Source organism: Phoenix dactylifera, chromosome 1, assembly GCF_009389715.1.
Source record: "Phoenix dactylifera cultivar Barhee BC4 chromosome 1, palm_55x_up_171113_PBpolish2nd_filt_p, whole genome shotgun sequence".
Classification (NCBI taxonomy): domain Eukaryota; kingdom Viridiplantae; phylum Streptophyta; class Magnoliopsida; order Arecales; family Arecaceae; genus Phoenix; species Phoenix dactylifera.
The window spans coordinates 13,340,360-13,366,949 of NC_052392.1; the positions used below are offsets into that span (position 1 = coordinate 13,340,360).

A 26,590-nucleotide genomic window follows, 5' to 3' on the forward strand; every position below is an offset into this window, starting at 1 on the left:
CCCTCTCCCTCCGTTCACCACCCCTCCATTTTGGAATTCTCAGCACCAATCCCTCCCCTGAACACCAGGCCAAGATGGGGGATGGTGACACACCGGGCGGTGGTGAAAACCACCTCGCCGGTACCACTCACCACTGTTCTCTATGCCTCCCTCGCAGGCATCGCCATCGGCGGCCCTCTCTCCTTGGGGCAATGGGCTTCACCCTCCTCCTTGTCTCCTTCCCTCCCCTCCTCCTCTTCAGCCCCTTGCTCCTCTTCGCCGCTCACATACTCGCCACCTCAGTAGCCAGGTTCAGCGCCGGCGCCGCCATGGCCGCTGCCGGTCTCTCGGCTCCCGCATGGGACTTCCGTTCCATTCGAGAGAAGTGGCTTACCAGAGTTGAGTGGGTCAGCTTGGGCCAAGGGGTGGGCCTTGGGGGCGCAAGGACCCGGTGCAACCGAGCGAGAATGGGCTGGTAGAAAGAGGTTAAGTAAAAGGTTTGGTAGTTGCTTTAGTGCAAGGAAAGCTTTGTATAATGGGGCTTTGCTAAGTGTTCCGGGTTTGGTATGCTGTTATGGCTGTGTCTTCTTTTGTAATGAAAAAGTGTACCCATGTTGCCGATGTTGGTGTGCAATGCTCGTTATAATACTGGGTTCGGTTGGGATTGCATTCATCTATTTATTCATATCTACTTTTCTATAATTAAGGAGAACAGTAAGGTGCAGCTCAGGTCCATCAGCGACAGTCCACTGTGGATCGAACTGAATCTTTGCTACTTTTGGTTGATTTTTGGGTGCTGCATATGCAAGAATTTCGAATAATATATTTATTTTATTTTTTTATGATTTTATTTTTTGAGGAATAATTATTTTTTCAAGATAATCAACATTTCAAGATAATTATGTTTAACCATACTGAATGTCTCGCATACATCATAGGTACGGTCCTAATTTGAGTTTTTGATTAAGAGATGGAGTTGTAAGGAATAAACTTATGCTTTATGTTATTTAGCTTGCCGAAATGTATCAAGAGAAGGGATGGATACCTGATATGTGTGAAGATTTTGTTCTATGGTTTGATTCCAAATCCTCTGCAGTTAATGTTTGAATTGAAGATATCAGTTTAAATTGGAGAGTTCCAGTTTCAAATCATTGTTTTTTTTGCAAATTGTAGAATGGCTGATAATTGAATAAGATAACACGAATATTGTCTTTTGTGTCCTAATGCACTCGTTTGACCTTGCCTATTTAAATTTGCTATGTCAAAATTTAAGTGCCATCCATTAATATAGGATTGTTGGAGAATAAAAGTAACATTTTTAACATTTGAAGTGGCAAATATTTAAAGAAAGGCAAATAGTCCAGCATGTAGATTGGATCGCAACATGCATAGCTAATCGTGCCAGAAAAATAGTCAATTGATGTAATAAATATTTCTTCTAAATTTCTAAATATTTTTATTTTTTTGATTCTCATGAATATACTTACACTAGACAAATTTAATAAATACTAATTTATCCAAAAAAATTCAAAATATAAGATACTTTCTCCAAGCTGATTAGTTGCACTTTTTTACAGCAGTTTTTTTTTTTCGTTTGGTGGGGTGGGGGGGGGGGGGGGGGGGGGGGGGCATCATTCATATCCAAAAAAAAAAAAAAATAATTACATAGCAAGGTAGATGAAGTCATTCAATCTCAACATCTATTTATACTCTTGGAAACATGAAAGACCTTATCTCACCTCCTGTATACCACTCAAATCAAAATTTGAATATGTTAAGTTCTCAAATATGGTAAACTTGCTGAATCTGATTCCAGACCAAGCTGAAGGGATGCTGTAATTGAGGCTGTGTCATTTATCTCAATGTTCCCTTCCAACCATGCATTGAAATCCAGTTCTTAAATATGAGTTGCTTCAAAGAGGAGAGTAAAATATACTTTAATAATGATGTCATGCACGAAGAGGGATAGTTAATCCATGATATTCCAAGTCGTTATCTTCTATATCTTCTAATAATTCCACTCTAAAACCATGTGCATGCCATCATTTCTAAATATTCGGCGTCCTTCCCGTTTACCTTCATTTTTTTAAAAAATTATATTTCCAATGTAAGGATTAAATACCTACTTAGCCCCTACAACCATACATCTTACCCAATAAAATGTCATCAGTTACCACGTGCCAAAATATGATAGGCTAACGAAAACTTCCATTCTATTAAACAAAGTAGTTACCATTTACCGGGAAGTAAAACTTCCCACCGCCGACGACCCGGCGCCCCCATCGCGGTCATCCCATCCACGTGGCACCCGATCCTCCCTCCGCCCGATCTTCCGTTTTTACGTGGCCCTTCCAAATTAGAGACCCAGAAATTGGACCTCACTGTCGTACTCCGGGACCCACTTTTCTTAGCACAGGTCGCTCCTCGACAAGAACATTTCTCCAGCAAATACGGCTTCGACAACTCACCCCAGACAGATGAGCCGCGGCCCCGCGTTGCATCCCGCGTGAAAGTAGTGTCGTGCCAAAAAGATCCATATATAACCCTAGATCAATGAGCAATGGGCCCCGCAAAAAGTCACCGCCTGTGCGAACGGACGGTGGGATGTTTTCTTATTCTATACGGACGGAGGATATTGGTACCGCATAGGAACTTCTCCGTGCCCGATGATAAGATAAACGCACGCGATATGCGCTCCTACACTCGATTTCCCTGTCGAGCGAGGGGGTGCAGAAAAGGAGCGATATTTATCAGTTCTCATCATTTAATCGGTAGGAGCCCATGTGATTCTCCCTCTCGGTAGCCGCACTCGCCGCGAGGCCTTGAGAGGATTCCAGAAGCGGTTCTCCGTCCAGGATAGCGGTTTTAGGCCCCGGTTTCGACCTCTGTGCCGACTTAAGATCTCCTTCTTGGGGAGTGGACGGTGGTTTCACGAGGCGGTTTTGGGAGGAAGAGGAGGAGTCTCGGGTCTGGAAGGCGGTTCTCCAGCCGGAATGAGCGGTTTCTGTTGAGTGGTTTTCCGGCGGGAAGATGGTGAGACGGAAGCCAGTTTTGGTGTTGCTGTGCTTCACGGTGCTTGCTCCCATCTTTCTTTACACCGATCGGCTCTCGTCCTTCCCCAGTTCCATCTGTAAGACTCGAAACTGAAAAAAAATGTTTTTCAAGAGGAAAATTTGGGGTTGTTTTGAGTAATACCAAGAAAAATCTACGCATTTTAACTTTTTCCCTTTTTTCCCCTTTCATTTTCTGTTTGCAGCGAATGACGATTTTATCGAGGACGTCTCTAATGTGGTATAGACCATCTCCTCCCTCTTGGATTTTTTAATAATTTCTTAGTTAATGACTCAATGTTGGAGGTAAGTCGTAAATTTCTTGCTTTTTTTTTTTCCGTTTGAAAAAAAAAGCAGGCTTTTGGGAACGAGGTTGGGAAACTAAACGCTCTACCTCAGGTAGTCTAACCATAATCCCCCTTTTTATCTATTTTATTATTGTTATTATTTTTAAATCTGTCTTATTTTTGGGTTTTTTTTTTCTTGAGATGAATACTTGAAAAAAGTAAGATCTTTAAATTTGAGTGCAGGAGTTGACTAATGCTGTAAAAGAGCCGATTGGGATCGTCTATCCTGATAATTCGATCAATTCCCATCAGATTTCAGTTCAATCTAGAGATGTCTCGGCGACATCAAACGCTCAAGGTAGGATTCTTGTTCGGTTACTTTCCAAGAATTAGGGCTTCCTTTTAAGAATTAGAAAAAAGAAATTTTACCCTTTTTTTGGATCTTAAAGCTTGAAAATTGGTAAAATAATCAGTTGATGGACTGAGAATTTTCATCGTTCGAACCTTTTAAGTGGTCGAGAAACGGGGCTTATTGCACCCTTAAAGAATAAAGACTGGTATTTTGATAGACTTTTATTAGTTCAATTATTTACAGAAGTGCCACTACGGAAATCTGGAGAGCATAAGAGCAGGGTGTTGTCTGCCACAGATGAGAGAAACCTTTCAGAAAAAGGGAGCGTGATTGAGCAAGTAGTCAACAGGAGAATCGGAAAAGATGATTCAGAGAAGTCCAAAGCAGAGGAAGAGAACAAGGAATTGGGATCCCAACAGACAGAGGTTCAAAGTACGCCAGAGAAACAGGTGATTTCCTTTTTTATTTTTATTTTTATTTTTTGCGGATTTGGTTGATTATTACATGATCATTTTAGTTCCCTAGGTGGGATTTCGTGATTGTCCTATGGACAGTTTATAGGTGTTAACAGCTTTTGGCTATGAAAGACTAGGTCCTTCAAATTTTAAGCATTTTGAGCATGTGTCAGCGGAAAATGACTTCTTTGAATTAGTGACAATTTTGGCAGGGTGATTGAATTTATATTAGTCTTTGGCAATTGGGTAACTTTTATTGGTTGGTATGGCAGGAGTTCTCATTAGAATCAGGAGCTTTTGTTCTTCCATGGAGGCAGTCTGCTGTGAGAATTGGAAATTTAGTTTAATTGTTTTACTATGTGGGTTAACGGGAACAGTGACATGGTGTATATATACTATTGTGGTTTGCTAATAGATGTAGTATATTATAAACGCAGTTTTGAATTATCTGTTCTTGTCTGGAAATCTGTCTGTTAGTCTCTGTATGCATGCCGATTCAGTCATTTAAGCTGATTACATCATGATCATTTGATCTGCTTGTAAGGTGCTCAAGGAAATAGTGAAGAGTTGGTGAAACAGTGACTTTTAGATCCATTAACTTTGAAAATTCCTCCTTAGGTGATATCCAGCTTTGTAAAGTCGATTTCATCCTTGTATTTTGATTGTTTGTTAATGAGGATTTTTCAGCCAGTTCAAAACTCTGCTGACTAATATTCATATTCTATTGAGTGTTTCAAAAGTTGTTGGATTAGTTTAGGTGGGAGAGGAAAAGAGAGCTGTTATGACTTTTCTTCATAGAGAGTTGGTGTCATAATTTTGTTGTAACCTGTACCCTCCAATCAGTTGAATCAATTGCATGTTGTTATTGCTTCCTGCCTGTCTGATACCCTGTTTTTTTATATGTTTATTTTGGTCCTTTTTCAGGAAAGTAAGTCTCAAAAGAAATCTGAAGAAACAACTCATAAGGTTGATCCGGAAAAACTTAAGACAGCACCCCAAGATAGAAACAGTAGTAGCACTGTTATGCCTGATGCTAGAGTCCGGCATCTCAGGGATCAGTTGATCAGGGCAAAGGTCTTCCTTGGCCTTGGAGCAACCAGGACCAATCCTCAGTATATCAGGGAGTTACGCTTGCGTATAAGAGAAGTTCAGCGAACACTTGGGGATGCAACCAAGGACTCGGACTTACCAAGGAAGTAAGTGCTTTAACTGCAGCGATTTCCAAATATTCTTTCACTTAATTCAGGTGTTATAGCCAACTATTTTAGGATTCTTAGGATCTTGTATTATCTTATATTTGAGAAAAGGTTACAGGATTCTACCATGCTTCTGTTTTATTTAACTAGTATTTCTAACTATTATTTATATTGGCTAATCTAGTGCCAATGAGAAACTGAAAGTAATGGAACAAACTTTGGCCAAGGGCAAGCAAATTCAGGATGACTGTGCTGCTGTCATTAAAAAGCTGCGTGCCATGCTTCACTCGATGGAGGAACAGTTACGTGTTAATAAGAAGCAGGCAGTGTTTTTAACCCAACTTGCAGCTAAAACCCTCCCTAAAGGTCTTCATTGCCTTCCCTTGAGGCTCTCCACTGAATACTACGCCTTGGATCCCAGTCAACAGCAATTTCCAAATCAAGAAAAGCTCGAAGATCCTAACCTCCATCACTATGCATTATTCTCGGATAACATATTGGCAGCTGCAGTTGTTGTGAACTCAACTGTTTCCAATGCTAAGGCAAGCGGCTTCACTATTACCACTGTTTCCTTTAATCTGTTTGACTTCTTGTTTTTTATTTTTTGAGACTTATTATTAATGAGAACATCTCTTCCTTGCAGCACCCTTCAAATCTTGTTTTCCACGTAGTCACTGACAGGCTCAACTATGCAGCAATGAAGATGTGGTTTTTATCTAATCCACCTGGAAAAGCTGCCATCCATGTTCAGAACATTGAAGAATTTACATGGCTGAATGCTAGCTACAGTCCAGTACTGAAACAGCTTGGTTCTCAGTCAATGATTGACTATTACTTTAGGACTCATCATGCAAACTCTGACCCAAACTTGAAATTCCGAAACCCAAAATACCTTTCAATCCTGAATCATCTGCGGTTTTACCTACCTGAGATCTTCCCAAAGCTGAATAAGGTGGTGTTTCTAGATGATGATATTGTAGTACAGAAGGACCTGAGTGGCCTTTGGACAATCAATCTGAAAGGGAAGGTTAATGGTGCGGTTGAAACTTGTGGAGAAAGCTTCCATCGTTTTGATAGATATTTGAACTTCTCAAACCCTCTCATTTCCAAAAATTTTGACCCTCATGCCTGTGGCTGGGCCTATGGAATGAATGTGTTTGATTTGGTCGAGTGGAGGAAGCAAAACATAACAGAAGTCTACCACTCCTGGCAGCGGCTGGTATGTTTGCTTCATTCATTCGTGCTTCTTGTTATCAATAATCTGCTAATCCTACTTCATTATTTGTCTAGTGAACATGTACATTATAAGTAATTATTTGGTGCCTTACTACCTCCGTCCTGAAAAGGCCCTCTGATACTATCTTCCCCCATTTCACAGTACAACAGTTAATACAGCAGTTAATTTCTCTTTAGTATGACCAATAACATATATGTTGCATACTTCTGTTTCTTTGGTATATTTTGCGGACCATTGTTTGATACTCTACTGGTATCACAGGTGTGAGCTGCATTACTAGATATTCTGATTTTTATTTGATATATAGAGTGCTATGTTTTCCATTTCTTGAGAGACCAAAAAGCATCTGAAAACCTCAGTCTCCTATTTGGTCAAAATTATGAAGTTCCCACTGCTTTTGTTTGATTTTTGACCAAATTATTATTATTACTATAATCGTGCCCTGATTAAGCCATCCACACTTCGTGTCTGCAGAACCATGACAGGCTGCTATGGAAGCTGGGAAGTCTGCCGCCTGGTTTGATAACATTCTGGAATCGTACTTTCCCCCTTGACCGAGCATGGCATATTCTTGGCCTGGGTTATAACCCACACGTTGCTCAGAAGGAAATTGAAAGAGCAGCAGTGATACATTACAATGGAAACATGAAGCCTTGGCTAGAGATAGGCGTGCCCAAGTATCGCAACTACTGGTCTAAATATGTGGACTATGATCAAGTATTTCTACGGGAATGCAACATCTCTCCTTAGAGGGGCTATTGGTGCCTTGATATCTTTTTGACCACTGCTATTACATATTTTTTTGATGTTCCTTGTTCTTTTCTCTGTTCACATTTCAGTGGACTTGGATTAACCAGTTCGATTTTTTAATGGTTTATAGCCATAAGAGTTGCTCTAGCAGTCCTCACAATCCCATCTGCATGACTTAAGTTATGTTGTACATGCTTCAGAACTGGAATCCAGGGGTCTGAGCTCTACAATGTCGGCTATTTATGTTCTTGATATCTTGTAATATTATACCTGTAATTTTTATAATGTAGTTTATTTTCCTCCAGATCTCAATCTTATTTGGTGTCACTATTTCTTTCTGTTAGCACGGCTGCTATTTTTTTTCCCCAGCTCCTTTATATCTACTTAAGTGGTACATGCATGGGAGATTGATGGTGTAACAATTCAGGATTTCATCCAAATTAGTTAGTCGGAAGGTATTATTTGGATTTTTTAGTTTTGTACTTAAGATTTTTTCGACGAATAACTAATATGGGACTAAATAGTTTGCTTTTTACTGTGTATGAACTGCCAATTGATCTGGGGCAATATTTTCAATTGGCAGTAAAAACTTTTTTTTAGCTTGTTTATGCCAGAAATTGTTATTTCATCACCTCAATATCTGTGCTAAGCATAATTTTGTCTGTCACTGGTAGCACATGGGGAATTCCATGAATCTTTCATTAGTGAGATTGTTCAAACTGACATATAACAGGTATGATGGATAAAAGCCTCATGTCTTAAAATCTAAGGTGGCCAGCCAATCTTTGGCCTTAGACAAACTTCATCCTGTATCTAATGTTAATAAAAACCGTCTTCATACTTATATTTTCCCCGGAGAAAAACAGAAGAAACTTGCAAAACATATCGAGTTGAAATCTACCCATGGTTGTACTCGTTGCTAGTCTTCAAACCTCTCTTGCCCCTGCCACTTGCTTTGCCCAAAGAATCCGAGAAGGGTGTATTTGGCAAATTCTCTGGCATATTTGGTTCACAATTGAAATCAGATATGAATATTAGAAAAAAGTTTGGATTATATTTTGGTGGATTAGAGCATTTGCATTGCTCCCCTTTCCCCCTCCAAAATCAGAATGGGATTCTCCACTAAATGGCTGAAACCATTCTCATGCCCAACTCTCTCCAAACCAAACATGCTCTAAATGCCAAGAATTTGCTTCATGACTTCTCTCCCCAGCTTTGAGTAACAAAACAAACCCAAAAACTGGCAACTAGAATCATCCAAAAAAATTTGAAAAGATGCCATGGCACGTGTCAAACAAACAGTGGACCGGACTCCTTTTTGGATAGAAAGAATAGATCTTTTTGTGCATGGTCATGGTGGGATAGCGAAAGCTTGGGCATCAAAATGGGGCTTTGAAAGGTCGGTAGGCCCCAAACTATGGGCCAATGCCTCTTCAATTGCAGCTCGCTCCGGGCCCATAATACTGAGGGGCGACAAGGGCCTCGTCGTCTCCGCCTGCCACGTGCACGAGGCGGGTCGGTGGACGTCTTTTTATATCGAACGTGATCCGAATGTACACACTCGAAATGAAGTCAGCTTCTCCTTGCTAAATAAATTTCCGTACCTCAGTTGAATTGCAACAAGAAATTTGCAAAAACGCCTCATTTCATCGACGCAATGTATAGGGGTTTGTCAAGAGTAAGTCTATGTTAATCTTAAACAACTGATTCCCAGTTCAACTGTTAAAATGTTTTCTTGAGACACCCCATGTTACTTTAGTGGTATGAGTTGCTCATAATGTTATGTTTACTGGCATCTATAATTTGATTTTTGCCATCATGCATCTCTGAAATAAAACTATCAACTTCTCGAACGATGACAAGAAGGAATGATGCATAATCAGGATAAAAGTAATTAGTGCGATACTCAGCAAGATATTGTGATGATCAACCTTTTTAAGACAAAAAGGATAGATTGCTCTTTTTTTAAAGATTTTGCAACTTTAAAGGGAGACCAAACTACAAATATTTTCACCGTGTTCTAGGTTATGATCAGGATAATGCTATTGATGGCCCCCTAAATTTTCAAAATATAATATAGTGAATTTGTTGGGTAAGGATGAGATACACTGGTTACATCAGAGGGAGATAAGGCTGCATATGGATCGGGTTGACTCGTGACCCGAATTGACCCACTTAGACACTCGACATATTTTGGAAGATCCGTGGGCCATATCAAGTTCTAAAATTGGAGTCGTTCTATTTTCTGGGTTAGGTCTGGATATACTAAATTCGGACCGACCCAACCTATTTGAAATTTGGATAATTTTGAATTTTCAATTCTATGACCCGTCCTGACCCGATCCAACCTGATCTGTAAAATTATTTCGGCTCATGGGCTGCAGCCCGCAGAGGTATAAATAAGTTCTGAAGCTATGGATGGGTTGACCCATCCTAGACTCGAACCAGATTCGAAATTTTTGGGTTGGATCGGAGTTATACATGGACTCGACCCGACCAGAATGACCCGTTGGGTCAAAAATTATAGTATTGGATCCCATTCTACCCGACCCGATCTTCTACTAGGTTGGATCTGGGTCCAAAATTAGGACAGGAACAAGAAATCGAGTTGGGTCGGGGTCGCTATGACCCGATCCAACCTAATCCGACCCATTTGCATCCCTAGAGGAAGAGGTCGTGACGATATCAAGGATTGAAATTGGGTTTATTATGCATGTTAATGACTTGTTTGGATAATCTTATTGGATCCGCTGGATTGCAAATAGATGTATGATATCAAAATATCAACCCGAATAGTCCATATCAACTAGACCTCACCTAACCCACTTCTATAGGATTATGGATTACATAGCCTGTTTAATAAGGCATATATCAATCTAATTCTTTTCTAGCCCAAATCCTGTGGAAGCCGAAAAAATCTTTCATAGATCCTTTTGTTTTATCTTGCAGTCCGACAGACTCACAAAAGAGACTTAAGCTAAACTAAGATGGGCTTTTAGAAGAAAACAGGCCTACCAGGCTAACGGACCTGGTTCCAACAAAGAATCTGCTTAACCCGAAGGACGTAAGAACTTCTCTCAGAAAAAGATATAGTACAAGAAATTCAGCCCAATTCCACTCGATTTTCTTAACCCGAAGAGCCTAAGAACTTCTCTCAGAAAAAGATATAAGAACCAGAGAACTCAAAAACGATGAACCGAGTTTTCTACTTATGTAGAACGTATGTTACAGTATAACAATCTTTGTAGCAAGTGATGGAGTCGCCAGAATAGATTGTTTTAGCCAAATGACCATGTAACCATCAATCTATGTTGTTACAGTAAATGAGCCTTATGAAATTTGCCAATACAGATGAAGGTATGGAAATGTTGTCATGATCTTATGTGATGCGGGCTGTACATTTATTCTTTCCAGACGGGGAGGATTCCTTGAGCTGCCAATCTCTTCCGAATCCAAAAGACCACAAGTTGGGCTGTGACTCTCCTTTCATCAATCAAGAAGGGCTCAACAGTACTGGCCTCATAACCATATGAGGATAAAGAAAACGCTTTAGGACCTGCCAAAAGGGAAAACTAGCATCCAGTTGCCATGTTTAAGGAGAAGGGCGCATCGCTAAAGAGAAGATAGTACCTGTTAGGTCTCCATTTGGGAAGAAAGCCCAAAAAATATAGGGGACGTCTTCCTTCAGAAAGGAACCCTCCAACTGTAATTCAATCAAGCAACCAACAGAATCACTTTAACAATATATTGTTGTCTCTGCTCAATTATCTACAGCGTAAGAAAGAATATCTGGAATGGAATCTACAGTTTGCGTTCTGCCACAAAATTCATCAGTTCTAACGTGACACTTAGGAACTCCTACAAAGATGATTGGTTATAGATTGAGCATAGAAGAACCATATTAAGCTGGCTGTTTAAAGCCCAGTGTTTGGTATTGCATAGTAATAGTATCTCTTAGGAATTCCTACAAGCACTGCAGTTCCTGACATAACCAATCACCATAGTATCATAGCCTTCATTGTCTTGCCACCAACATATTTTTCAGCAATTATCAACATAAGGAAGAGCACTTCTTTGTATATATATATATAAGTTCTCATGATGAACATATTAGAAGATAATGCTAATGTTATATTACTGATGAAGTGTGGTTGTAAAGAATCACAAACCCTGTTGTCGCGAAAGGAGATTTCAATCTGTGACACATCTTCTTGAGCCTCAAGAGTAGCTTTCAGCGAAGGAATCAAATCTTCTTCCATCAGCTGTGGCAGAGGCTTTGCAGGGGGTTTCTTGGGCTTCTCAGGAGCCTTCTTAACTGCCGGTGCCGCTGCCTTCGCCGCTGGCTCTGCTTCCTTTTTATCAGTAACTAGTTGAAGAAGATTGCACCAAGCGATAAATTAGAATAATAAAAAAAGTACCGCAGAGTCTCCTTCTTTAGCTTTGCTTATTCTAAGATCCATATTCACCAAGAGCAAATCACTCGTAGTTCTCAAAATAAAGAGCAAATTACTAATGAGTGCAAGCATGTTTACTACTATGGAAACGTAGATAGATTCCTCTAGTCAACAAGATAAACTAATTTATTCTTGTTTTAAGATCAAAACTAAATTAAATTTTAGCTACCTATGATGGATAAAATTATCGTTCAGCATCCAGAGAGGGGGAGAATATGGAGGGAAGACACAGAAATATGAACTTAGGAATACCGGCGGCAGCAGAGGACTCTTGTACAGCCGAACAACAGATGACGCTGCCACGCGAAAGAACGATCCTTCCATGTTTGTGCCTTCGATCACTGGTTACCGGAGCCTTAGAGAAGACTGGAACGGTATCGCCCTTTACCTGCCTCGTTAAAGGACTATATACGTTGAGAGACTGAGAAGCCATGGCGAAGGAGGCCAGTGAAGCAGAGGCACGGCACGCCAAGTTTCTCAATTATGATGGCATATAAAAGCTAAGATGGATGCTCGAGTTCTACTTCGACCACTTCTCAGAGACGGCTCGGAGATTACTGCGTAGCAATGGAAGAGATGGGAGGATTGAACTGGGTTCGTTTTGCAAGTTGTAGGAAAAGAGTGGTGGGAATGGAGGGGGTCTGGCCTCTGGTTCAGAGAAGTATTCTATCCACAAGCTTTTTCCATGGCCCTCCTCTCTTTCGCCAGTTTTTTTTTTTTCTGTTTTATTTCCGAAGCACCGAGCTAATTCGCTTGATCCGAGCCGGTTGAGCATCTGGACCTATTCTGACTTGTGACTCTTAAGGATTTGTTGGGTTCGTGGAAAAAAAAATATTAAAAAAATATTTTTTTATATTTCATTTGGTATAAAAAAATAGTATATCCTTAAATGGTTTATATTTGGCCGAGCACCTATTTTTCTTTCTGGAACAGTTAGGTAAAATATTTCTTATGTCTTTTAATAAAAGAAAAGCCTTATTCGATACCATCTAAAAAAAAGTTCAAAAATACTTTTGAAAAAAAAAATCTCAAATTTTCAGCCGAAAAGAATTGGATTTTTTCATATTTTATATGTATTTTTCTTTCTAATGAAACGCGAGAATTTTATTTTTTCGAGAAAACTACTTTTCTATTTTTTTTGAATAACTCCAACCAAACTCCAACCAAATATAAGTCATTAGTTTGGGGCCGGGCCTTGGGGTGCTAGGTTATAATCCATTTCTCTTCTTCTAATGGGCGTGCAGATATAACTTGAACAAGTTCCATTTTGTAACTAAACCTGGTCTAGGCAGACCTAATATGTGAATAGCTAAGACCCAAGCTAGAAAGGTGGGTCCAGGGTTAAATTTTGTTACTTGGTAAACACATCAATTATTTATTTATTTTTTTAATTTACGGGAGAGATAGAGAGAGAACATTTGGCAATTATCTTTACACGATCTAAAGCATGTATGTCTATCCCGTGGAAGGTGGATAGATGGAATTTGAATTTGAATGTAGTAGCTATTTATCGTCTTGGCTTTACTCGTTATCTGGCTCGAAGGAGATTCTCTCACCATCGTTGACTATAATGCTATGCCGGTACTGGAGCTCATACCGGTTATATGGCAGCACGGATCGGTATGATCCTGCATCGTGCCGACCTTGTACCGATAAAGTAGAGGTAGGAGAGAGAGAGAACGGAAGAGAGAGAAAGAACGGGAAAGGGAAGGAGAAGAGAGGCCGGGGTCCTTTTCGGGGTTTGCCGACTTTTACTTAAAATTCTCAAAAATAAAAAAATGCCCTCCACTTCCTCCGCGTGAAGGCTTTTCGGCCTCCGCCAGCTGACTCCGGCCGGCCTCTCTCCTTCTTCCTCTCCCTCTCCCTCTCCCTCCCTCCCCCACTATCTCTCTCTTTTCCTCTTTTTTCTTCTTCTTCTCTCTTTTTGGCGATGGAGTCTCAGTTTTGTTGTTGAAACCATCCCGGTCCGCCGTCAGTATGACTTAAGATACCTTAAACTAAGCGGTTTGAAATGGTTCTGTCGACCATCTTGCAAGTCTGCCAAAAAATAGAGTCTGAGTGTTCTTCAATGCTCCCTCAACTATACGTTTGCTAGCCGTGGCTGATATGGATGGGATCACTTTCAATAGACTATACTCTTTCCTTCGGAGCTTATCGCCCCTCTACTACACCAAAAAAAAATCTAGAATATCACAAAATATTGCTCGAAGAGGGGTTTGTATATTCCGTGGACCATGACTATATCCAACCGATGACTTGAGATGTTCTAAGTTGGACTTTGAAAGCCAAGAAACTTGCGGTCATCAATTATGACCGCAGATCATTCAGCATGGAAAGTAATTGAATCAAACGCAACAATTGTGGCGAGAATTTTCGTAATTTTGTTCTAATCAAACATGAGAATCGTCTTGTAATGGAGGATCGTTAATGTTATATGTAGAAGAGGAGGAATTTTCTAACATTTTTCCATTTCTTTTTGGTATGAAACATTTTGCTATTTGAAATTTAAATTATATATATATAAGAGGATCATTAATTTTAGGGTAAATTATATTTTTGGTCTTCTATGTTTATGTCGGATTTATGTTCTTAAACTTCAAAAAGCTCAAATTTGATCCTAATTTTCTAAAACTATTTTAATGTGCTTCTTTTCCTCCCTTTTCTCTATTTTCTCTCACAAAAAGTCCTTTCCTAGCATTAACTACGTGGCAGAAACTTTATAAATAGATAATTACATGATCGATTGGTGAAGACGTGGTATACGGTGATAACATGGCATAATAGATAAGAATTTTTATTTTGATGATGCGCTATATGAGTAATAATGTGGTGCATACTATGGAATTCCCTATCCAAAACTATCCAATCATTGAGTGCCACATCATCACTATTATGCGACATCATCACTTATATAAAAATATTTTTGAAACTTAGAAAACCAAAAATATAATTTATAGTACATGGCGATGACGTGACGCTCACCAACCGAAAATTTTTGGACAAAAAATTCCGCAGCAATGCACCACATCGTCATCATCCTTATGCTACATCATCACTCATATGCGGCATCATCAAAACAAAAATTTTAATCTATTACGACATATCGTTACCGATATGCCATGTCATTAATAATCAGCCACGTAATCATCTATCTAAATGATTTCAGCCATGTAATCACCGATTAATGCCAACAAGGATTTCCAGTAAGAGAAAATGGCTGGAATATGAGGAAAGGAATACATTAAAATAGTTGAGAAAAAATAAGTACTATAATATTTCCTTTGGGGCTTATCCTCCACACCCCCCCACCACCCCCCCCCCCCCCCCCCCCCTCTGCTATACCCAAAAAAAAAAAAAAAAATTCTAGAATATCGTAAAATATTGCTTGAAGCCGGGTTTGCAGATTCTGTGGACCATGACTATATCCGACCGTTGACTTTAGATTTTCTAAGTTTGACTTTGAAAGTTGAAACCCAAGTAGCTTGCTGTCATCAATTATGACTGCAAATCATTCAGCATGGAAAGTAATTGAATCAAACGCAACAATTATAGCGAGAATTTTCGTAATTTTGCTCAAATAAAACATGAGAATCGTCTTGTAATGGAGGATCATTAATTTTATATGTAAAAGAGGAGGAATTTTCTAACATTTTGCCATTTCTTTTTGGTACAAAATATTTTGCCATTTGAAATTTAAATTATAGATCTCTATTTTTTCTTTAACTGTTTTAATGTGCTCCTTTTTCTTGATTCCCTCTACTTTCTCTCACAGAAAATCCTTGCTGGCATTAACCAGTAATTACGTGGCAGAAATTGCATAGATAGATAATTACGTGGCCAATTGGTGAAGACATGGTATACGGTGATGATGTAGCATGACAAATAGCAATTTTTATTTTGATAATGCGGTATATGAGTGATGACATGGCATATACTATGGAATTTTCTATCCAAAACTATCCAATCATCGAGTTCCACATCATCACCCATATGCCACATCATCACTCATATAAAAATAATTTTGAAACTTAGATGACTAAAAACATAATTTATGGTATATAGCAATGATGTGGGGCTTGGCAACCGAATATTTTTAGATAAAAAATTCTGTAGCATGCGCCACATCGTCATCATCTATATGCGGCATGGTCAAAACAAAAATTTTAACTTGTTGTACCATATAATTACCCATATGCCATGTCATTAACAATTGACCACGTAATCATTTATCTAAATGATTTCAGTCACATAATCACCGAATAATGCCGACAAGTTTACGGTAAGTGAAAGTGGCTGGAATCTCGGGAAAAAGACCACTAAAATAGCCGAGAAAAGGCTGGGACCAAAATTGGGCTTTTTGAAGTTCAGGAATTTATTAAAAAGCCGATCTAAATATGAAGGGCCAAAAATATAATTTATTCTTAATTTTATATATATGGTTGAAGCTTCCACGCGCTTTTGATCAAGTCTAACTCGTTGCCACTTAGAAATTTAATTTTTAAATATGAATGATGCCTGACGTTCATACGAGGTGGAGAAAGGAAGAATTTATTGTTCAAGTGTCAACCCAACGATTTAGAAAATTTCTCTATATAAGATGAAGGGGAAGGAGAGGAAGCGCCACAAATAACACAATGGATAAGGGAAGTGGTTACATGGTGTTGTTCCTTGTGGTGCTTCTTGCTTGTTCAATTGGAGCTGATTCAAGAGCCATGCCCCTCCTTTCCGTCCATGGTACAAGTTACTCTACCTTGTTATATTTGTTTTCACGATGAAAATTCCCTTGCTCAAAAAAAAAAAAGAAAAAAAGAAAGTACTTTGGATGGTGTTATTGTTGTTATCATGATATCTTTCTTCTTTTATCATTAATCTCTCTGAAGAATCTTCTTAATTCTTGTTGAGGAAAGAGCAGAAAGCAAGAATGCATCCCTTTTACATAGGCACCTACAAGGCAATGAAATTGAAGCTGTATGAAGCATGTGATTACCTATATGAAGCAGAGATTGTGCATTTAGAATTTGTTTGGTTTGAGGAAAAAAAAAGAAAAAAGTGTGGTCAACGAAAAAATGAAAAAATGTCTTATATTTACTTTGAGTTTTAAAAAAAAAATAAAAGAGACGGCAAAGTAACTTTCATGAGAAAGAAAAATTCATATAGGATATAAGAAATCCCAATTCATACGGGCTAGAAATTAGATTTTTTTTCCCCAAAAGCGTCCTTAAGCTTTTAGATAGAACGAGATCGGATCTTTTATTTTATTAAGGGTATAACAGGTATTTTATGCAATTTTACTAAGAAAGTAGATGCTCAACCAAATATAAACTATTCTGAAATATGCTATTTTTTTATGGTCAACTAAACTCGCAAAAATCACTTTTTCAGATATTAGACAAAATATTTCAGTGAGGAAAATTCTTTCTGCAAACCAAACGAGTCCTTAATAAGAACAAATTGCCTTGCGCAGTTAAACAATAAATGGAGCAGCTGAATGATAGACAGATTCTATGGTAGAAGAGTACCTACATTCTTAGTTGTCCCACAAATGCATGAAGTTTGTCAACCCAAAACACAATAATGGTCAATGGTCATAGTCTGCATGTTGTCTATCAGCTTGTAGATATTCCAAAGAACAAGTTAACTCTTTTTCTACTTTGACAATAAAAATGTTAAGTTGATTCTAACAAATAATCTTGCTATTCATAAATATCCATTTGGTGGCCAATTTGTGCATGAACTAGCAAACTTCAAATATTCTAAGTTGGAGCGATGGGCAATGAACCACTAGAATATGTCGTGGCTCGAAGGGTGATAGCAAGTATTTTAGATTTTATAGGATAAGCTGAAATTCTTCCATGTATTTTGCACCAATAGAATTTGGGCATAAATGTTAATGATTAAGTTAGGATAATAAAATTTACATTTGTTGATTTAATATTATTAAATGAGAAAAGAATCTGCTTTTTTAGATTTCATCTATCAAATTTTGTGGCTAAAATATTAATTCTTGCTTCCTCTATTTACGAATATCTACAAAAAAAAATACTATATATATGATCAGTTTGCATCCTTACTCGTTCATTCTTCTCTATTTTTCTCATGTATACGGTTTCTCCTAGACATCCGAAAATAGTTAATCTCTATTTTTTTCTTTTTTTAAAAAAACAACTCATTTTATCTCTTATTCACATCCCCAATACAATGGACATTTTCGAAATTTTTTTTAAAAATAAAAATATGGATGCTCTCTCTCTAGTCCATATATTTTATTTCTTTTTTTTCCCATTTTTTGAAATTTAAAATAAATAAAAATACAGATGGACCTTTTTTTCATATATATGTAAATGGTGGAAGACGGTTGAGTGACCTGCCTCCTTCCTTTTCATGCAGCTAAGGGTTTTATCTTATCGTTTGCAGGACACGGTGGGCCCCAATTACTAGCGGGTGGAAGAAAACTCCATCGCTACGACCCTAGCAATGTTCAATCTCCTATACCAAACGTTCATCATCACAAACATGGCTAGAGAATAAAATGGTGCCAGTGAATGTACGATAAGATCCGGCAGATTTATTTAATGTAACTTATTGCTTCTGAGCACTGCAATGCAACCAAGAGATCCAAAATTAAATCAAATAACATAAAAACCATGCCCATTTTCTCTCTCATGCCTTCATGTTTTGATAGTAATGGTGAGAAGGAAATTTTTTCCTTCTGTTTTTTTTTCAGATGGTTGTGGGGGTGGGGCCCGCCAGATTCTGAGGATGCCCTAATCTCGTTATCACAAATGATGAGTGCCATCAGATGGCGATCATCTAAATATATTTGTCTGACAGGTTAATGTCAACATATTTAATAAATCATGACTGCTCATAAAATTCCCTAAACATCCAAGAAACTCTGCAGTTTAACAGAGAGAGAGCAAGGAAAATTTATTTGCTTTTATACAGGAAATGTCCTCAACAAGGCCATCCTTTCACTGAAGCACTTCACTTACGCTGGAAGAAAAATGATCGCATGACATTGCACACCACAAAGCAGGAGTTGCTCCATCATGTTCGCGACACTCAATGCCTTAAGGTTTCATATGACCGAATCACTAGGGATCAAAGCATCTTTAATTACAGTGACGATACCGCTCTTGATGAAGTATCCATCCGTCTCCCTTGCTGATTCTTGCACATTATCGCCATTGATGATCTGGAACAGCAATCAGCTGTTAGAAGGGTGCACATAAAAACCAAATTTACATTCATGAATGATGCGCATACTATATAGTACATGCAAATGTGGTGTCCTTCAATGAGAAAATTAATAAATTTTAAATTTATTATTTTCAAACTCATAAATATTAAAAATGAAGAAAATCTAGTGGAGGTAAGTGTAGCAGGTCTACCTTGACATTTTCTCCAATGCGAGCATTCTTGTCTATAATGGCTCTTTTGATGTGAGAATTCTGTCCGATGCCAATTGGGACGCTACCTTTTGCAGCTAGGAACCTCTTCTCTTGATCCGTCTGGCAGCATGATACATGATACACATGATTAAGGTTGAATAAATCTAATCAAAGATAAGAAGCTGATAACATTTATAGTTCTGGATATCATTCAATAATAGCCAACTTGCTCGGTTTTCCTATTTTCTCATGCAAAATTACCTCATAATAATCTGCTCCCATCAGTAATGCATCTTCTATGATTGCACCTTCAGAAATACAAGAACGGAGCCCAACTACAGAATGGTGAATCTTGCAGTTCTGCGAATAAGGAAAAGAATATCAAAAATGAATGTTAAGAATATCATCTTTGGTCAAAATCACTAGCCTATGAAGGAATCTCATGCAAAGAGAATGAAAATTACAGAACAAGCAATTTTTTGGCAGGCTATTAGCAGGCAGAACTAGAAAATAGAGCAGTGGATATGTACATAAATAGATAATGATGGTCATCGGCAAAAAATCTGTCAAACTGGATCCGCAATCATACAATAAATACTGAAAACATCAGGTTGTTTGAATCTCCAGCAGTTCCATTCAATAAGAGATGAATATACAGGCTCTAAATATGAGAAAAGGTAAAAAATCAAGCGTTCTAATAGTATTGCCAGTTTCATAGATGGGGAAACAGGCCTGCAGGTGCACCAAAAGTTTTCATTCCTCTTATATATAAGAACAAGTTCGACCACAAAGAAGCATATAACACGTTAAAAAAATAACTTACTTTAATTACACATCCCTCACCAATAACACTATCTGTAACATCAGCATCAAGCATTTTGGAAGGTGGTAAATATCGAGCTTGTGTGTAAATTGGAGATGAACGATCATAAAAGCTGCACATATAGCTCAGGTTCAATTAATTATTGGTGCATTAGCTATGAAAGTAACGCTTCTTCAAAAAAAAAACAACCTGTCATCCTTCCAAGCAACTAACCTGAAATCTGGTACTGGCTTCTTAGTTATTCCCAGATTTGCATTATAAAATGACTCAATGGTCCCAATGTCCTCCCAGTAGCCATCATACAAGTACGCTTGTACCTATAATTTCACAAGGTATTTGTCAAATTATTACATGCAAACAGTTGAAATTATGAAACTATTATCATTTCTTTCTGTAACATGATATGTGAGACCCTCAATACCATTAAATCCATCACATCGCCATATGGTGCACAGTAAAGATATTTCCTTCTATGGAGGATCTTCAGAATTGTCAGTAATTCGTATGACAATCTTCTACTGATGTTTAAATGCATGCAGTGAGAACTTGGAAATTACTAAAAGATAACTTCCAGCATAAGAGCAATATTTGATGCTGCAGTCATGCCCCAAGGATTATGAAATTGAAAGAACACGTCAAATATTATGAGTAGATTTTTACAAATTTTAAATCAATGTTGCTTCAGCATATGCCATTTTTAATGTACTTTGTCTCTTTGATAACTTTGAACTTCTCAATCTTAAGAAAAGAGCATGATAAAAATGATAAATTACTAAGTTGTAGAATATTAGGCATACCCTCATTCCAATATTGGTAGCACCAGGAATGACTTCACTTCCAAAATCATTGGCTCCCGGAAATTTTGCCCTAAGTAGCTGCAACATTATGTCTTTGCTGATCACATAGATGCCCATGCTAGCAATATATGGCATCTCCTTTGCTCTTTCCTCGTCGAGGCCTAAAATGGTGGTATCAACCTGTGAGACAGAATAGTGAAATCAGTTCATTAAGATGAAGTATGTATCAATTAGGAAGTTTATAAGCTCGATAAATGTTTAAACATATGGCCTTACAGACATCAGCAAGCTATTTAGAAAGTCCCTACCTTCATAGCTTTCAGCTGCTCCCCTTTTGGCTTCTCCGCGAATTCAATTATGCGTCCTTCTTCATCAATCTTCATTAGGCCAAAAGCGGTTGCACGCCTTTCATCCATTGGAAGTGCAGCCACCGTAATATCCGCATCTGTTTCTCTGTGTGCTTGGATAAACCTCTCATAGTCCATACGATACAAATGATCTCCAGCAAGGACAAGAAACTCCATAACATTGTGCTCCTCAAAAAGCCAAAGATATTGTCTTACAGCATCAGCAGTACCCTGAAAGCACATTATAGGAGGTTCACCAAGGAAGAATAACTGAGGCTTAAGAAAATTGCTTTACCATCATCTGGAAACCAACAGGACCCTAACTTAGAGGTCAGCTGTCCTAGTACAAGAAAGCTGTAATAGATAATTTTCATGTACAAAATGGCCACTCACTACATGCAACTGGTAATTAATTGTATTCATACAAACTAACCAGGCTTTCAGGGACAACATTTAGCAACCTCTAAATATTTATTTTCCAATTTCTTTGTAATTTTAGTTCAAGTATTTGCATCAATTTCAAACTTTCAAGCCGCGATATTAAAATCTACAAAACTGTTAATCTTATCAGGGACCAGCTTCAGGCAAGATTATCTTCCACATCCACTCCAAACAGCAGATAGCATCCTATTATAACTTAACCAGAGTTTGAGCAAGGAAGAAACAAAAGGAACATCTGGTCTCACTCTCATTTAATGACCTAATGACCTTTACTCTGCAGGCATGCCCTTGTTTGCAATTATCTTCAACTGCTTTTGTGTACAAGATCAAGAAATAATAAGAACTGGGATTTTTGATTATGACGCTTCATGATCCGCGAATTCAAAGATCATCTAACTTACTAGGATCACATAAAAGAATGAAATATTGATATTCACAACAATGTCTTCAATCTGCTGGAATAAAGCATCATGTAGACTAGTTTTCAGGGACGGAATTTTCTTGTTCAGGGTCACTTTCCAGGGGATGTTTGTGGAGGGAGGTGATGCCCATAGCATCAATGCATAAGCAGAGGTGTTTAAAATCCTCATAAATCATGTCTTCCATTGATGAAATTCAGACAGCCTCTTGGGTAGCATGTATTCATATCAATCAAATTTGTTTAGGTGGCACCACTTGCTTATATAAGGTTCTATTAGAAATAGAACTTGTTCAAACTTTGCTACCTTAAAATTCTGACAAGTCTCCCATTTTGAGGAGCAAAGGCTATTTTTTTACTTGTGATCATTACTTCATTATTAAAACCTTTCATACCCATCAAAGAAAAAAATTACTAAGAATTGGATATTTTATGCCAATTGTCAAACAAACGCCACAAGATCCTTGACATATAGCACATTTGAAACTTTTAAAGCCTATGCAAGATGAATTATTCACAGAGAAGAAATCATATATACCCATGCACCATGACCTTCCATAATTCAACACTATCCTTGTGAATAATACAAAAACACCTATTACCAAAAGAAAATGATTATCCACCATCGAATTCCAGAAACCTGAACTTGGATGAACAGCATTTGGATCATCAAGAATATAGAGAAATATAAACAAATATTGAATATAAGCATATAACCATAAGAATAAAAGAATAATTCAAATAAATAACCTGAAACCAATTTGGGTTCTCTGGACTCTGTTGAGCAGCAAGGACTTCCACGAACCCCTCATTCTTGTATCCACCCATGTTACTTCCATAAGCTCGTGAAAGGTGGCGGTTGAGCGAAGCAGAATTGAATTGCGTCAAAACATAGATCTTTGAAATATTACTGTTCAAGCAGTTGCTGACAGGTATGTCAATCAGCCTGTAGTTGGCTCCTAAAGGAACTGCTGGTTTGGCTCTCTTCTTTGTTAGAGGGTACAAGCGGGTTCCAGCTCCACCACCAAGTATAATTCCCAAAACACTCTGCAGAGAGAAAGACATAGGACAGTCGTTCCACTTTTTCAGAGATCAAGTTAATCAGTTATCATCAACTAAAAGCAGATAAAGTCTATCTACAAAATGAATGAGCACATCAAAATATAGAGACAACGAAAACCATCTAAGGACTATGGGACATGCATGCATGTAATCAAGTATGAAACTATTAACCCCTCTGTAGTCTTTAGCATCCACACATAGCTCCTTCATGAAGGCAAGTGAAGCAGCTGCATTCCATGGGCTAAACATTAACGCTATTCAACCATCAGCAAGCTCAAGTTATAGACATATAAGATTGCACAATCACCAGCCACAGCGCTCCAACCTTTTCTTTCCTTTTTTCCCTTGAGGAATACAATAGGGATGCAACTGCATGGATTCAAACCTGAGACCTCTCCCACATGGGAGAGGGATGCCAACTTAGTATGGTTGGTCGGTCCTCCAACATGAAATTGACCCCCGCACCCCCACCCAATCTCTCCTTTTAATTTATATAAGAGGGATAAAGAGGAACAGCAGGATCTTCTCCAATTCTCAAGAATCATCTCTTAATGCCATCAGCCATATTAACTTCCTGGGAGACTGGTGTTTGTACCTCAGTTTTGCTGGCTGCTCTGTACAAGGTGTCCTCTGTACTTCATGCTTTTCCTTCTTCTTAATGTGCTTTCCTTTTCATCCCATTCCTCCCCTTCCTCCTGCTCTCTTGTCTCCTTTTTTCCACTCCCCTATATTTCTCCCACCTCTCTGTTACTCTCTTATTTGATTTTAATAAAGTAAGTTACTTTTCCCTAAGTCTTGTATCAAAATAAAAAGATAAATATATCTAAGTGGGTAGTAAATTGGTTTTTAATCAATATAAAATAAAGAGAGCTCTTATTTTATCAGTGAGGATGGATTTTAAATTTCTATCTTGAAAAATGGTATGTTGGATGCAGATTTACAGCCTTCTCATGATGGTTATTTACACAGTCAGTATGGAAAGACCATCCAAATATGGTAAGATGACAACGGGAGAGATCTGCTAGATCAAAGAACGTTCCCAAAGAACTTAAATTCTGGACAGGGGAGCAGACTCGTCTACAGGCACCAGCTTGTTAGAACCAGTTCTTCATTATATGAACTGGGCCTAAATTTCAGCAGCCCTGCAAGTCCCATTGGTGCTGGGAAAATGAATGTCATGGCATTATACAGAGAAATAATCAAGCCATGATTTGGGGTTTTACATACTATAAACCATATAATACTCCTCAGAATTGATGACCTAGACAAGAGCCAAGCTAGAGGGATTCAGGAGAAGGATATTGCTTTGATGTTCTTAGGATGTAACACTGTAAATATGTATTTCCCTTTCAACTTGTCTGTCTGATGTAAGAATTTATCTGTTCCTGAATATTGCACTGAGCATCCTATTGGGTTAAAAAATATTTATAAAGGATTAAAAATTTAGAAAGTGTCTTAGTGCTATTTAGGATTTACTATAAATCAGGTCAGCTTAGGGCTTCAGGCCCATCTGTATTAGAATAATAGACAAAAAAAAAATAATCTTAGAACGGATCAGGTCATTTATGGATGCTCCAAACTTGAAAAATATATGATGCTCTTAGAGTTGGAAAGTAGGTGATTAACATACTGAAAGTTGAGCCTGTTGGAAAGTAGTTCAAGATTTGGAGGACGGAATCATTTAGTTGAGTAGTTGCCAACCTTACTCGAGAAACTTCTGCACTTTTATTGTACAACAACCCATTAAAAAGGCGCACTTCAAAATTGTACAAAAATATACTAGAATTTTTTTTTAAAAAAAAGAAAAGGTCCTAGATCTTATAGTCACTACAGCATAATCCAGAAGTTCCAGCTTCATCCATCCCTTGGTAGCTATTGCGCAAGCATCGAAACTATATACAGTTCATGGACAATTTAACACCTGAACGGAATATATCCCTAAATATCTATCCGTTGAAAAGCAGTAATCTACAATCAATAAGAACCATATCAAATTATAAAGAAGCAATCTTTTCACTCGAATCAATATTTGACGTCCATCATTTTTGCTTTAACGCCAGCATTTCCACCTCGTCGAGTTATTTCCGAATCAGGATTAAAGAACGCATTCAAAACACAGAGCTCACAAAATAATAATAATAATAATAATCCTTCGAATTCAAGATCCCGCCACCCCAATGCCACCGGGGTTATATGAGACAGAACCAACTTACACGACTGGCGTCAGGATCGAGACACGTCTGCGAGCTCCTCGAGTCCGAGACGGCCTTGGGAGAAACAAGAACCGGCGTCCTCCCCCCTGAGACCGTTCTCCGGCGGCCAAGAACGGCCTTTGAGAAGAGCGTCCCGCCGGAAAAGTGGAAAGAGGAGGCGAGGCCCCGGTTCGAAGAAGATTTGAGGCAAAGCGGTGGATCATTGGAGACCCGATCGGAAGATGGAAAGGGAGAGGTCGAAGGGATTAGGGTTTGGGAGAGCGGGATTCGCGAGATCCCCATCGCAGCCATCGCCATGCGAGTGAGCTCTCGAACGGAGAGAGAGTGTGGGTACTTGGAATTCCGTTGCTTGTGGAGAGCACAGCAGGGAAGGCCACTTCAATTCCGGTAAGATAACAAGAAATAGCGCTCCTCACTCTCCTAAATACCACTCATAGTGACCTAAATTACTAAAACACCTTTTCGTTGTTTCTCTATTTTTTGAATTTAATTTAGAAATTATTTTTTAGCCGCCATAGCTCACATCAATATGCTTAATTTCTAATGTAACACGTTTAAACATGTTTTATAAAATCAATAAGAACTCAAATAGCCTTCAACTCATAAAAAATAATAGCTAACAATTTTGTAATTTTAAAAATAGTTTACTAGAGGGACCTAATTTGAATATTTGTAACTATATTTGGTTTCAGTACGGACAAAATTTTCTTATCCTTTTATACTTAAACAACTTGAAACTCAACTTAGTATTTTTTGGCAATTACATTTGACACCCAAACAAGTTTAATAGTTTTTATATTAAATTTTATTAGTAAGCATTATCATCTCTTTTTTTTTCCATGATTGCAAGTTGAGAATTTTATAACTTTTCTAGCATGTTCATATATGAACCATTAATGGTTATTTATGGCATGAGTTGAAAAAATTGGTATATATTGACAAAAAGATTAAAATAGATTAAAAGTTGAAATATATGTCTATCTATCTATATATATATATATATATATATATATATATATATATATATATATATATATATATATATGTATATGTATACGTATGTATGTATATGTATACGTATGTATGTATATGTATACGTATGTATGTATATGTATATGTATATGTATGTATATATATATGCATGTATGTATGCATGCATGCATGCATGGAGAGAGAGAGAGAGATGGATCCAATAACGAATCATGTAAGATGATATTTTGTGCATTCTATGGTTAGTATTTTAAACAAATCTTCATTTATTTTCCTAGAGGAGATGAGCTAATGAGGTCCAATATTGCATAATCTGCCTTTTCTGAATTGATACAAAAAAAATTAATA

The 26,590-nt window shown here is 37.9% G+C and overlaps 3 protein-coding genes across 8 annotated transcripts; 1 reads left to right on the forward strand and 2 right to left on the reverse strand.

The window, feature by feature from the left end:
* The first annotated feature begins 2,725 nt into the window (after positions 1–2,725).
* LOC103710668 (probable galacturonosyltransferase 4) lies at positions 2,726–7,618 on the forward strand. 6 transcript variants are annotated; one of them, XM_008796515.4, is made up of 9 exons: positions 2,726–3,109; positions 3,236–3,270; positions 3,384–3,428; positions 3,560–3,674; positions 3,897–4,117; positions 5,048–5,319; positions 5,504–5,861; positions 5,963–6,538; positions 7,031–7,618. In XM_008796515.4, the coding sequence occupies exons 1-9, from the start codon at positions 3,010–3,012 to the stop codon at positions 7,304–7,306; spliced, it is 1,998 nt and encodes a 665-aa protein (XP_008794737.2). In that variant the 5' UTR covers positions 2,726–3,009; the 3' UTR covers positions 7,307–7,618. The 6 variants fall into 6 exon arrangements, with proteins under 6 accessions (XP_008794737.2, XP_008794739.2, XP_008794741.2 ...); XM_008796517.4 differs by having other exon boundaries at positions 3,912–4,117; XM_008796519.4 differs by having other exon boundaries at positions 3,966–4,117.
* Positions 7,619–10,484: 2,866 nt separating this feature from the next.
* LOC103710667 lies at positions 10,485–12,460 on the reverse strand. Its single transcript, XM_008796514.4, has 4 exons — positions 12,013–12,460; positions 11,476–11,672; positions 10,937–11,009; positions 10,485–10,862 (listed from the first exon to the last, which is right to left on the reverse strand). Exons 1-4 carry the CDS (start codon positions 12,191–12,193, stop codon positions 10,708–10,710), a joined length of 606 nt encoding a protein of 201 aa, XP_008794736.1. The 5' UTR covers positions 12,194–12,460; the 3' UTR covers positions 10,485–10,707.
* Positions 12,461–18,592: 6,132 nt separating this feature from the next.
* On the reverse strand, positions 18,593–25,631 carry LOC103710666 (glucose-1-phosphate adenylyltransferase small subunit, chloroplastic/amyloplastic). Its single transcript, XM_008796513.4, has 9 exons — positions 25,253–25,631; positions 22,728–23,024; positions 21,080–21,349; positions 20,772–20,951; positions 20,188–20,291; positions 19,975–20,086; positions 19,413–19,511; positions 19,152–19,271; positions 18,593–18,955 (listed from the first exon to the last, which is right to left on the reverse strand). The coding sequence occupies exons 1-9, from the start codon at positions 25,547–25,549 to the stop codon at positions 18,839–18,841; spliced, it is 1,596 nt and encodes a 531-aa protein (XP_008794735.2). The 5' UTR covers positions 25,550–25,631; the 3' UTR covers positions 18,593–18,838.
* Positions 25,632–26,590: the final 959 nt, after the last annotated feature.